This window comes from Fukomys damarensis, unplaced genomic scaffold (assembly GCF_012274545.1).
Source record: "Fukomys damarensis isolate Sample0158 unplaced genomic scaffold, DMR_v1.0_HiC HiC_scaffold_9, whole genome shotgun sequence".
Taxonomy (NCBI): Eukaryota; Metazoa; Chordata; class Mammalia; order Rodentia; family Bathyergidae; genus Fukomys; species Fukomys damarensis.
The window spans coordinates 2,943,802-2,957,535 of NW_022900921.1; the positions used below are offsets into that span (position 1 = coordinate 2,943,802).

General features: G+C 36.9%; 1 protein-coding gene across 1 annotated transcript in view; it reads right to left on the reverse strand.

The window, feature by feature from the left end:
• Nucleotides 1–6,637: 6,637 nt before the first annotated feature.
• The window catches only part of Meikin (meiotic kinetochore factor), a 58,890-nt gene continuing 51,793 nt past the window's right edge, over nucleotides 6,638–13,734 (reverse strand). The window contains exons 11-12 of the mRNA XM_019209853.1: nucleotides 10,778–10,901; nucleotides 6,638–6,677 (exon numbers count right to left, since the gene is read on the reverse strand). Of these exons, the coding sequence (XP_019065398.1) occupies nucleotides 6,646–6,677; nucleotides 10,778–10,901 (156 nt within the window). The 3' untranslated portion in view covers nucleotides 6,638–6,645. The remainder of the gene's footprint in view (nucleotides 6,678–10,777; nucleotides 10,902–13,734) is intronic.

Below are 13,734 nucleotides of genomic sequence, written 5' to 3' on the forward strand. Positions count from 1 at the left end.
TAGGAAAAACATGGGTTGAAAAAGAAAAGTGAGTGTATTAAGTTTGGGTAAATTATTTTTGAATTGACTATTAGATACCCATGTGGCAATTTTTTACTAGAATATATAGGGAGAAGCCAAGATCGGACAGAAAAGCCTGGGAGTCATCAGCTCATGGAATTTTAAATAATGGAATGGATGGCTTGTTCTAGAGAGAATGAATATATACCAAGAGTGAAGAACTAAGACCCAGAGAGGACATTCCTTACAGGTCTAGAAGAGGACTCAACACAGATGAATGAGAAGGAGCAGAAATAAAAGAAGAAAATGTCCCCTCAAATGAAGAATGGGCCAAGAAAAAGTACGTTGACCACTAGATTGGTCAGCAGACATCTAGATGAGCAATTTCAATGAACCTGTGTGAGCAAAAGCCCGAATGGAGTTGTTTCCAGAAAAAAAAGAGCAGAGAGGAAATTTGCTGAGATGGAGAGTAGAGAGGAAATAGAAGGAAAACTGCTTTTCTTTTTTTTAAAGTCAGGAGATATTGGAGAATTTTATATATACCAGAAACAAGCTAAGAGGATACTGAAATTAAGTATCTTCTATGTTCCAGGTGCCAGGAGTGCAATAATGAACAAGAGAGGTATAGTACCTGCCCTTAAAACCAACAAGTCATAAACAAGTTAGTGCAGATTATGATAAATTCTTTTAGAAAATCAAAGCTTTACCTTAAGTATAAAATAAATTAGCTTTCCCTCGTGTTGCTTTTGCTACATTGTGAGCCCCATGAATTGTTTCTCCTCTGTGACACTCCTCTGCCTTGTGCCACTGCCTTGGAGCCAGTCAATTATGGACTGAACCTATACAAACTGTGAGCTAAATAAACTCTTTCCCCTTTAAAAATAAATAAATTTTAAAAATTAGCTTGAAATCCTCGCCTAGAATTCTTTTAGAAATGTATAAAAGAAGGTATTTTATCTAATGGCACACTTTAGTGACAAACGTTCTTTCAACAAGTTTTTTTTTTTCTTTTATTAAGCTTATTGGTACATTTTATTGGTACAATTACATTCATCATTGGGATCTTGTACCTTTAAGTGACATGTCTTGGTTCTCATTTTTCCCCCTTGTCTGTGCCCTCCCCTCACCCCCTCCCTATTTACAAACACTTTATTTCCATTTTTTTCATTTTCTCATATTTTTTTCTTTTCCCTTATTACCTTTCCCCTACCCTTCCCATTTTCCCTACACCTTTAGCCCTTTTCTTCCTATTTCACATGGTCAATTATCTTATTAGGATCTTATGTACTATTATACTTTTTCACTCCAGAGAAACTATTTGGAATTTACACATGTGTGACTTATTTATTTCACATAGGAGTATATCCTCATTATATCCATTTTCCTACGAATGAATCTAATTTCTCATTCTTTGTGGCTGAGTAGTATTCCATTTTATAGAAAAACCACATCTTCTTTATCCAGTTTCCAAGTGATGGGCAAATGGACTATTTCCAAGTTTTAGCTATTACAAAATGTGCCACTATAAACATAGGTATACATATATCACTGTGATACGATTCTTTTATTTCTTTTGGAAAGATACCCAGCAGAGGGATGGCTGGGTCAAATGGAACCTCTAGTCCCAGCTCTTTGAGGTATCTCCATATTGATTTCCATAGTGGTTGCACCAGTCTGCACTCCCACCAACAATGGAGAAGGGTTCCTTTCTCCCCACAACCCCGCCAACATTTGTTATTGATTCTTTGTGGGGTGAGGTGGAATCTCAGTGTTGTTTTCATCTGCATCTCTTGAATGGCCAGTGATGTACATTTTTTCATATACTTACTTGCAGCTTTTACTTCTTTGTCTGAGAAATGTCTGTTCATTTCAGATGCCCATTTTTGATTTGGGTCTTTATATTTGGGGGGCTGATTGTTTTGAGTTCTTTATATATTCTAGATAATAGTCCTTTGTCTAAGGAGCAGCTGGTAAAATTTTTTCCCACATTGTAGGTTATGTTTTAGTTCTGTTGATGGTTTCTTTTGCAGTGCAGAAGCTTTTTAATAAGATGAGATCCCAGTTGTTGATTCTTTCTGCTAGTTCCCGTGCTGAGGATTTCTTCATGAAGTCTTTTCCTATGCCAATGTCTTCCAGAGTTCTGCCTAACTTATCTTCCAGCAAGTATAGTGTTTCTGTTTTAATATTTAGATCTTTAATCCACTTGGATTTTAATTTAGTGCATGGTGAAAGATAAGAGTCTAGTTTTAATCTTGGGTAGGTTGAGATCCAGTTTTTCCAACACCATTTATTAAAGAGACTACCTTTCCTCCAGTGGGGACTGTCAGCTCCTTTATCAAAGATGGCATAGCTGAGAACATCTGGAGTTGTTTTTGTGTCTTCCAGGCTGTTCCACTGATTCCTCAGGTCTGTTTCTTTGCCAGTACCATGCTGTTTTTATCACAGTGGCTTTGTAGTATAGTTTTATATTGGGAATTGTTATACCTGCTGCCATGTGTCTGTTGCCTAGGATGGCTTTTGCTATTCTAGGTCTCTTATGGTTCCAAATGAATTTTTGGATTCTTCTTTCTAGTTCTGTGAAATATAGTGTTGGAATTTCAATTGGCATTGCATTGAATCTGTATAGCAGTTTTGGTAGTATGGCCATTTTTCTTATATCCTCTTCAATCTCTTTCTTCAGAGTGTAGTCTTCAGCGTAGAGGTATTTTGCTTCTTTTGTTAGATTGATTCCTAGATATTTCATTTTTTTGGATGCTATTGTGAAAGAAATTGTTTTCCTAATTTCTCTCTCAGTGACTCTGTTATTTGTGTACAAGAAGGCTTTTGGGTTCAACAAGTATTTTTCAAAGAACGTATTTAATGTGTGTCTGTCAGCTCTGCTAAGCCCTGGAAATGCAATGGAGAACAAGATGCCACTTCTGCACTGAGGGAGCTTACAGACTAGGGTGGAATAAAATGGGAGTTCATGGGAAATTGCAATACACTTAGATAAATGCTATGATGTGGGAAACTAGAAAGATCTTGGCCAAAGTAAGTCCATCAGGGTGACCTACACTACATGTGATACAAAACCGAAACAAAACTAGGGTAAGCAAAGAATGCCATCAACTAGTTCACATAGCTGGATCTGAAGTACGTGAACAGTTCAGGCACAGCTTTACCCAGGGAATATAAGAATGGTGTTTTTTCTTTTTTACCTGAGACTTGTAGTGCACCCCAGAACTCTGGGAGGCTTGAGGCAGCAGAATCACATGGACAACTTAGTAAGACCCTATATCAAAATTTTAAAATATAAAAGGCAGGTATACAGCTTAGTGCAAAGGCCTCAGGTTCAATCCTCAGTACAAAAAAACAAATTCAGTTTCTTTTCATTTTTCCCCTCTTGATACCAGGGATTGAACCTAGGCCCTTAATTGTGCTAAGTACATATTCTGCCACAAGCCACAAATCCAAATCCAAAATTCAGTTTCTTTCAGTCCATCTCTAGTTTCTCTGTACAGATTCCATTCCTAGGTAGGGTCTGCAGTTGTGCCAGAAACTTAATTCCAATGGTAAAAACAAAGGAAAAATTCTGTCCCAGTATTTCAAGAAAAAGTTCTGGTACTACTGTAACCCAATAGGATCATTTTAGGATTCGGAATCATCCCTAAAACAATCACTGTGCCAACAATGGGAATATTAATTTATTTAAGCCACTAAGGTGCTGGAAATATATAGGGGAGATCACTATTCATGTCTATTACCAATACCAGTGGCAGTTAGACAGAAATTCAGGGTCACTTGCACAGAGACAACTAAAGCTGTGGGCAGATGAGATCACTCAGGGGAAGTATTTTGTCAGAGAGAAGCGGCCTTGGAACAGAACTCCAGGAAGTACACAAACTTTAAAACTGAGCAAAGGAGCTTTTAGAAGAGAAGAGAGAGTGCTAGAGATGAGACAAAATCCAGGGGAGTAACATTTCAGAGAGGTCTTTCTTTATTGAGGCTTTCAGGAAGGAAATACTGAACCAGTCTGCAATATCATTAGCTGGGAGACAGTAGGCAAGACAAGAACTGAAAAGTACACTTTAGATCAACACCAGGGAGGTTGCAGATAGCTTTGAGGAAACAGTATTAGTGGAGAACAAAAGGTGAAGATCTGTGTGTGTGTGTGTGTGTGTGTGTGTGTGTGTGTGTGTGTGTCTGCCTGTCTGTCTGTCTGTCTGTCTATCTGTCTGTCTTAGGGAAGCTAGAAAGCAAAAAGCGTTCTTCATTGGAAACACAGGTGTAAATGAGTGAAGAATGCTGGGGTGGCTAGAAGGACCTATGGAGTCAAGGGAGGATTTAAGATCTAAGACAATTAAACATTTTTAAATACAGGTTAGAAACCCATAGTAGAGCAAGAGAGGTTGAAGATAACTTTATTGAGAAAATGGGCTTCACATGCTTTCTGCTGTTCATATAAACACATCAGCTATATACCCAATATGACATAGAGGCTATTCATAATTGAGCAAACCATGATGAATTACACCTTAGAGAGGCGAAAAACTCTACTTCAATTTAAAAATATTTAATGGAAGTAACAGTATGCTTTTTAGGTGTTTAACTGGATTTTTAAAAGTGGAGGGCCGGGGATTTGGTAAAGTGGTTATGCCACCTGCCTCACAAGTGCCAGGGCCTGAGTTCAATCCCCAGTACCACACACACATAGTGGAGTCCTGAGGCTATTTTTATGAGACCTAATTTGAAAATATAATTTTAAATACTTAACGATGAAGTTCAGTTACAGCTAAAATGAAGGACTCAAGGTGCATTTTAACCTCTTTTGAAATCACTTGAAAAATGTAATAGAAACTGTGGAGACCCTCTTTGAAGTGAGAGATAAACTCCGTCTTTCATACTCTTCCAGGGAGGTTCCCTGAAAGTCCTGAGGCCTACAGTTGAGACTGCAACCCTCTCCTAGGATTTGCCAACAGGAATCTCCAGAATTTGCACATCTGTCAGCTAACAGGCTTCTTTTTGTTTCCTTCTTCTCAATCACAATGAAAGTAATGGCTTCTACACATAAACCTGGAATACCATTTCCAACTCCTTCCTCCCTCTTACGTCCCTGTACAGTCTATAAAGCAAAACACTGAACTTGGTCTGCCTGCAAAGGCTAGCTCTGTCGCTTTCTAAATTATATCACCCCAGCCAAGGATTTACCTCTGAGCTTGCGATATTTTCCTATTAACAATATGAAACTATCAGATGTTTATTTCCTCTAAACTCACCAGTCCCAATCCCAAGAATAGAGTATCAGTTTTTCTCAAAAAAACCTACTGCTTGATTAGAAACAGTCCAAAACTTTATTCTCATTTCCCCCCTCCCCTTGAATTACAAACTTTTTGAAGGCAGAAAATAGGCTACCTGTTTCATTTCTTGTTCCTTCTCTTATTACATTTCTGCCTTTAAAACCACAATTATTGCTGACTTAGTTGACTATTAATGTAGAATATAGGTCTAAATTTTGTTCTAGCCTCTACCATTAGGGTTCGCTTCTGTATTTCCTCACAACTTTTCCATATTTCACCTTCAGATGAAGTCACAGAATCACAAATAGCCTTGTTAATGGCTTAAGGTCTTGTCAAATCATTTACAAGAATATCCTCATAGGATTCCTTTCTAAAAATAAATGCTGTATAGGTTACTTAACCTCAAATTAATTCATAACTTTTATGATTTTCCTTAATACTGAAATAACTTTGAAAATTTGATTATCTTTAATTGTGTGTATAATAACATCAGTAAAAGTTTAAAATCATGCCAATAGTTAGGCAACTAACGGTACTGTGCTCACTGATGACAGGATTTTGTTTTTAAGAAGGGCACTGTTGAGATGCCACAAGTCAAATTACCAAAATAATAATAATCTTACAGATATTATTGGCTAGATAAGGTTATTTGGTGATAAGTTATTATATTAAATACTTAGTATATAATTGACTGTACATATTATATATTCCTTGCTTCAATAAATCTTGGGTATAGAGTTTCTTTCAGTCAGACCTAGAATTAGGTCTCTCAATCACTTGGTTTCAATTAAGTTCTATTAAAAAAACTTGTAATATAAGCATTTTCATTTTCAGCACTTCAACAACTGTACTCCCTTAAACCCATACAAAGAATTTTTTCCTAAGTTTTTTTTCCTAAAGGGAAAAAACAGTCAAAGGAAGTTCCAGAATTCCTGGGTGCTGGCTATTTAAAAATAGCAAAATCGTGTATTTTAATACATAATCTTCTAATATGTTTGGTTCTGCTTTTATAACACAAATACATGTTTCTCTCTCTTTTTTTTTTTTTTTTTTTGGTACTGGGGATCAAACTTGGGTCCTTGTGTTTGTGAGGCAGGCGCCAGAACCACTGAGCTAAATCCCCGGCCCATAACACAAATACATGTATATTACAAGCCAATGGGAGAATTTTCTTCAGTGAGTAAAAGTAAATTACAAAAATGTCAACAGAATTTCTACACAGAGAAATAAAACAAAAATTTGAGAATTCTGAATTTTTAATTTCGTATTATTTCAGTTAGACATTTCATATAATTTTATATAGACATGCTTTTAAGGTCTTTGAAGTCACATTCATATCTTCAAAGTAGTAAAATTTCATCCATAGCTGCTACATTCTGCCATTTGCTTTTATTATAATATCTGGAGGAAAAAATACAATAATAGATTACTTCATATGGAAGCAAGCGTCTAACAGTTACTAATAACCAATCCCTAAGGGTAAGAGCTCTTGTTCCCTAGGTCACACCAGTTCTACCCCATCAAGCCTTAGGAAAAAAGCTCAGAAAAACATTTTAAAAAAAGAAATAGCTAGCTCAACCTTCCTGGATATATTGGGAGCAGTTCTCTGGAAACACAGAGACCTGCTTGAAAACATTCTAGAAGAAAAAGCAACAAAAACGGCTGTCAGTGACCACTGCAGGGCTTCTTAACCTCAGCCTTACAATCTAGTGGAAGCAATCTAGCTGTGCTTCTCATCTTTGTCCTCCACAGCCACCATCCAGGCAGAAGCCCCTTACATTCTCCCACCCAATCCCCCTCTCTTTATTGTAGTTAAATCCAATTTCTTCCCATGTACAGAATTCTGGGTCCTTTGCCTTCTCACCTTACACCAGGGGAACTAGAATGGAGCCAGCGTTATCTATTTCCTATTGTCACTTTTATATTATGATATATCTATCCCTCATGGCATAATCAGCCTATATCAATAGTTCTAAAATTGTGTTATACCTTGGAATTATCTATTAAAATATCCAGGCTGTGCCCCATAGCAACTAGATCAGAATATGTGAAGAATCCAAACAACACAAACATGAAAATAGCTTAGTTTGGGGACCAGAGAGCTATCTTTGCTACTAAAAGTTGAGTCCAGGGATCAGTAACATTAGCATTATTACCTAGTACAGGTAGAGTCTTGGGTCTCCATCTAGATCTGTTTTATCAAAATTTCCATTTTAACAAGATTTTCAAGCGGTTCACAGTTGGTTAATGTTGGGGAAGCCTTGTCTCTACTACCCTTCACTCCCCCTCACTGTCCGTGCTAACCTCATACACTGATGGCTTACAAAAGACTTTGTTCACAGTCATCCTGTCCATTCCAGCTTCGGTAAGAAGCCCATCCAACTACTCTTCACCTTAGTAACACTTACACATACGCCCAGGGCCATGACCTTTACTGTCCCCAACATAACATAGAATACACTACTTCTAAAACTTTACAATCCTAGAGACTTTGAAATTATCTTCTAATCACTCTTCTTTCTCTCTACACTGTGTCAGTACTGAGTTCGTCACTAAACCCTGTCAATATTTCAGTTTAGACCATTTTTCAAACTCCAGAATTCCTCAGTTTGAGGAATACTTTAAGATACACTAGCTCAGGTATTTTTTTTATTGTTGTTGTTTTTGTTTTGTTTTTTACGAGTCTCAGTATGTAACCCAGAATGGCCTTGAACTCTCTCAGCAATCCTCCTGACTCAGCCTTCTGAGTGCTGGGATGACAGGTGTGTGCTGCCACATTTGGCTGTTCAGGAGAATTTTTGCAGAACTTCCACCTGGAGTTTCTACACCCATCTCGATTCTTTACAAACCACCTTCACACTTCTTGACAGAATTATCAAGCAAAAGCAAACTGGATCAGAATAAAATCAAAAGTCGCATGAAATATGAGCTTTTCCACCATCTGCTCCCCAATTACTACCCAAGACTAAGTTCTCAAAAAGCCTAACCTCCATTCAAGCCAAACATGACTAATTTCAATCCTTACCTCAGTGTGTTTAAGCCACTGTGCCTTTACTTAAACTGGCCATTCCTCTTGGAAGGACTACATGCTCGGGATGTCCCTGTGGGCTTCAGGACATCCTCCAGTAGATTCTCTACCTGCCCTGTGCACCCCAACTGAATATTACATATACTTCTACTAAAGTACATATACCTCCACTGGACTCCACCTACCTTGCTCCCCACATGAGATTATAGACTTTCTGAAGCGAACAACTACGTCATTATCTCAATATCATCAGCAAACAGTTGTGTCTAGCATATAACATCCAGACTTAATATTTGCTAAATAAATGAATGAGCCAGCTATAAAGCTTTATCTTTTCATTTGGTAGCTATACAAAACAAAACAACAGGCTTAAAAGGCTTCTATGATATAAATTTGTTTGAATTCTTTTTCCCCAAGGAACTAATTGGCATATTTCATCACTGTATTTGATCTACTTATCTGTGTCAGAGATTATACACACTTATCTGATGTACTCTTTACATGAGATGGCATAGCCAAATTTACCATCAAATATAATAACCACTCAATATAAACTGCATTATGAGGTTTTCTACCATCTGCTCCTCACTTACTACTGAAGACACAGTTCTCAAAAAGTATAATCTTTTAATTTTTGTACACTACTTTACAAGATTATCTCTAAACCTCACAACAATTCTTTGAGGCAAAAACTTAGCAATTTTACAAACATTGGGCTAAAATTTGTATAGTTTAAGGAATTTATTGAAGTGAAAGGGTTAGGTTTTGAATTTAGGATATCCTATTACTAAGTGATTTCTATTACCATGTCTCAGATACTTGCTTAGAATGGTTTCAATTCAATTTGTCATATATATGTATGATATTTCTGCCTAATGTTACCTAAAAACTCAAATTTCTCACTAATGATACATACGCATCTAGTTGAAAGCTAAAGTATCCTCTCCTGGCTTTTGATATGCCTGGTTCTAGGTCTGATTCTGTTAGAAAGTAGCTGTAGAATAGTGATTGGCCAAATCACTTATCAACCTGGGAAGGTCAGTTTCTTACCTGCAGAATGAGTAAAATAGACTAGATATATGATTCTCAAATTTTAGTAGCTATTAAAATCACTTTGAGAGTTCAACAGACAGTATTTTAGATTCTTGTGCCTTATGTTTAGAGACTGTAGCTTCCCACATAATGTTGACCTAGATGTTTCCTACAGTCTCTTCTATCTAGAAGTCACCATTTTCAAATCCCTACTTACCATACCACCTCCTCTATCACATCTTTTTTCGTTTACTACTACCAATTTTTTGCTTAAATCAGCACAGTGCCAGTTCTTAATGAAGAAGCAGCTTTCTGAACAGGGTCCTAGACCATCAAAAGTCAGCTTCACCCTGTAGTGCTGATTAGATTACTGCCAAACTAGCTAAAACTTTAAATGCCAGGCCTAAAAATAGGGTGTTGCATATTTAAAATAACAGGATCACAAGTTAGCTTGGGGCTTTGCTATTTTTACTAAAGGAAAAGCTGAGACAAATGGCCACAGGTTGAAAGAGAACTACTTTGGCGATCAGGCTGCTGTTACAGTGGGAGCTTAGGAAAAATCCAACAGGTGGCAGCATTAGTTCAACATTTGTCAGGGGATTTCTGTTAATTAAAATAAAAACTTCAGTCTAAGCCCTGAAGTGAATCTCCCAGACACATTTTGTTTCTGAACCCGTTGTTGTACAGGATGTTTCACAAAGGAAGTGCTCAAGAAACAGTAGGTGAATACAAAGCCATCTCCTTATCTTTAAAAAGAATACTACTGGGCCAGGGTAATTTAGCTCAGTGGTGCCGCTGCCTGCCTCACAAGTACAAGCTCCCCAGTTCAATACCCCATACCAAAACAAAACAAAATAAAATAATAATAAAAACAATAGTATGAGCCGGGTGTGGTGGTGCACACCTGTAATCCCAGCACTCGGGAAGCTGAGGCAGGAGGATCACTGTGAGTTCAAGACCAGCCTGGGCTACATATGAGTTCCAGGTCAGTCTCAACTACATAGTGAGACCCTATCTCAAAAAACCAAACCAAACCAAACCAAATAAAACAATAGTATGAAAAATGAAACCCAAACAACATAAAATTTCTAGATAAATACATTTTAAGTCAATGTTATAAACTAATTCTTCAACACATGAAATACAGTATTTGACTTTAAAATATTATTTTATTCATTTCATTTCTTTTCTATTCTTTTGTACTGGGGATTGAACTTAGGACCTTGCACTTGCAAGGTAGGTGTGGTGCCACTGAGCTAAATCACCTGCCCCAATTTTACTCACATTTTAAAACCTGACAAGACTTATAGTTTTGCCATGTCTATTTTGTGCAAAAATTCTTAGAACACAATTTATAATTAAATTTCCTATTACATAGGAATTTGTAAGGAAATATGTTTATATAATATAAAAATTATGCTCAGCATTCATAGTTGGGTACCTTGAGGAATATCTCTAGGAGGAGAATATCTCTTCTTCTTTACAATAACTCCTTTACTTTTCATCTGTCTAGCTCCTGGAGATGCCTTAATAATACAACAGATTTCTGGTCTATTTGAAGGAAACTAAAAAGAAAAAAAGCAGTCACTGTATAACTCTCCCAGCTACTACATTTTTATGTTGCTTTATTTCAAAGGCAAATAGCCTCAATATCTGTTTTATAGATATTATTAATAATCACAAGCATATATTAAATGCTTACTCTACTCCAGACCCTAATGGTTTCAAACCATTTGGTCAGTTAATATTCACAAGAGCCATGCAAAGCAGATCACCTTTATTTCACAAATGAAGAAACTCAGTTCAGAGAGACTGGACAACTTACTAAGGCTAAAGAGCAAGTCGTGGCAGGCTTGAAAGTCAAGCATTCCAAAGTAGAAGAGAAAGTTTGCATGATTCATTGAGTTAAAACACAAGTTTAAATTTAATTCTAAATTAATTCTAGAATATGTGCTGCCAAAGTGAGCACAATTCTAAATTAATTCTAAATAAAATTAAATCAATCCTAAATTCCTTGATTTCTCTACGCAGGTAATTTTGATGATTTTCTGTCAAGCACACAGTCTCTAGAATAAAGAAACACCGCATTTTCATAAGTAATGCTTCTTGTTAGTAGAGATACACATTTATCAAAGGTTTCTCCCATTTTAATTGCTATTATCCTTTGTGGTAAATACCTGTTATTTTCTGGTTCATTTTCCATTCTCCTGGTACTTGGGAGAATCGACCCACTTTCACTTCTACTCCACTTCATTCTTACAGATTAGGTAAGACGGATAAGACTGCTGCACTCCACAGTGGCCACAAGACTCAGCCTAGCCAACCAACATACTTAACAAGCTTCACAGTGTTATCCTCAAAAGCACGTTAAGTGGGCCAGTGGGAAGAAAGGGATTCTGAACCTGAAATGTTGCCACTATGAAAGAATCCAGCCCTAGAAATACCTACTGTAGTAAAAGTAAGGTCGAGTATACAAATGATCATGTATGGCATCAGGTTCAGTGTCAGATTTGTTCTTCATATTTAGCTTAGACTAGTTCCAGAAAGAAATGCAGGCTGAAATATGTTTTACCTCTTCCTAAAATTTCATTTTGACAACAAAGGATGTAATAAGCTCACAGAAACTGAGCTACTCTGTATTAGACCACATCAAACAACGGATTTTAATCCATAAAACATCAGTTATTGGAGCTGTCAGAGTGGAATAGAATAACAAGGCAGGAAATGACTAAATTAACAAGAGACTATCAGGAATTAAAGCAAATTTGAGGAAGAAATCAGAAATTCTTGAAAAATAAAAGTTGAAATACAAAATTCAATGGAAGGTTTAACAGCATAATAGATACAGATAAAGAAGAAACTATTGAAAGATTATCTAGAATATGAAAATAAAAAATACTGAAGAAATTCAAAGGATACAGAAGATTAAATGAAGTGTAATATGTGCCAGTTAACATTCCAGAGAGAATAAAACAAATAATAGCGAGGAAATTTTCCAAACTTATAAAACACATAAATCCACAGATTCAGAAAGCTTAATAACCCAAGAAAAATTTTTAGAACTAAAATGAAGAACAAGCAGAGTCAGGGATTTAGCTCAGTGGTTCTGCCACCTGCTTTGCAAGTGTAAGGACCTGAGTTCAATCCCCAGTACCAAAAAAAAAAAAAAGAGAGCAAGCAAAAAATAAGAATTTATGTATACATTTCAGTGAAATTAAAGCATACCCCAAATAAGAAGACCTTTAAAAAAGCCAGAAAGAAAAAAACATGCTGCATCTATCACCAAGTACCCTCAGGCTCAATGATTTTCCAGGATTCACATGACTCAGAAAAGCTGTTATACTTTAAGTTTATTACAACAAAAGAATACAGATTAAAATCAGCAAAGAAAAAAAGGCATATAGTGATAAATCTTGAAGAAAAACCTCCAGTTGATCTCACCTATCGGAGTTACATGGGCAGTATGTGATTCTCCCATGTGTAAAGTGTTGCAAACCAAGGCAGCTAGGAAGCTTTGTTTTTGTTTTGCTTTGTTTGAGAGAAAGGGTTTTACTATATAGTTCAGGCTGGTCTTGAACTCACAGCAATTCTCTATGCTCGGTCTTACAAGTGTATTACAGGCATGTGCCACCACACCTGACAGATGGTAAGCTTTGAGGTCAGGGTTTCTGCTTGGGATCAGTCACCGGAATATAGGTGGCATCTGGCTACTTCACCTGCTCAGACCTCAGTCTCCCCAGATCAAAATGATAGAGGATAACTAACCTCACACATCAAAAACAAGTTATCTGCCATAAATCACTTTGTTAATATAAACTACCTAGCCTAGATAAGACCTCAGGCATACAGACACAATGATCAATCACAGTATTATTCCATGAGCTCTGAGGTCATCTCTAGGAGCCTGGACAAAGGATAGTCTCGCTGACCTTAGAAATGTACAAGCCTAGGACCAGGGATGTAGCTCAGTGGTGCTGCCACCTGCCTCACAAGTACAAGTTCGATCCCCTTTACCAAACAAAAGTTCAATTCCCAGTACAAAAAGATAGAAAGAAAAAATTACAAGCTTATTAATTTAATCCTTTTCCGTGTAAGAGGGTTGTAATTGCAATATAAAATGCAATGTTACTATTAAAGAGCAGAGAAAAGCTGGGCACAGTGGTGTGCGTCTGTAATCCTAGCATTTTGGAAGGTTGGAGCAAGAGAATCTCAAGTTAAAGTCCCTCCTAGGCAATTTGTTTTGTTTTTGTTTTTGTTTTTGTTTTTGTTTTGTTTTTTGTACCCACGATCCAACTCAGGACCTTGCACTTGCAAGACAGACAGCGGAACCACTGAGCTAAATCCTCAGCCCCCTGCATAGGTAATTTCGCGAGACCCTGTCTCAAAATTACCAAAAAA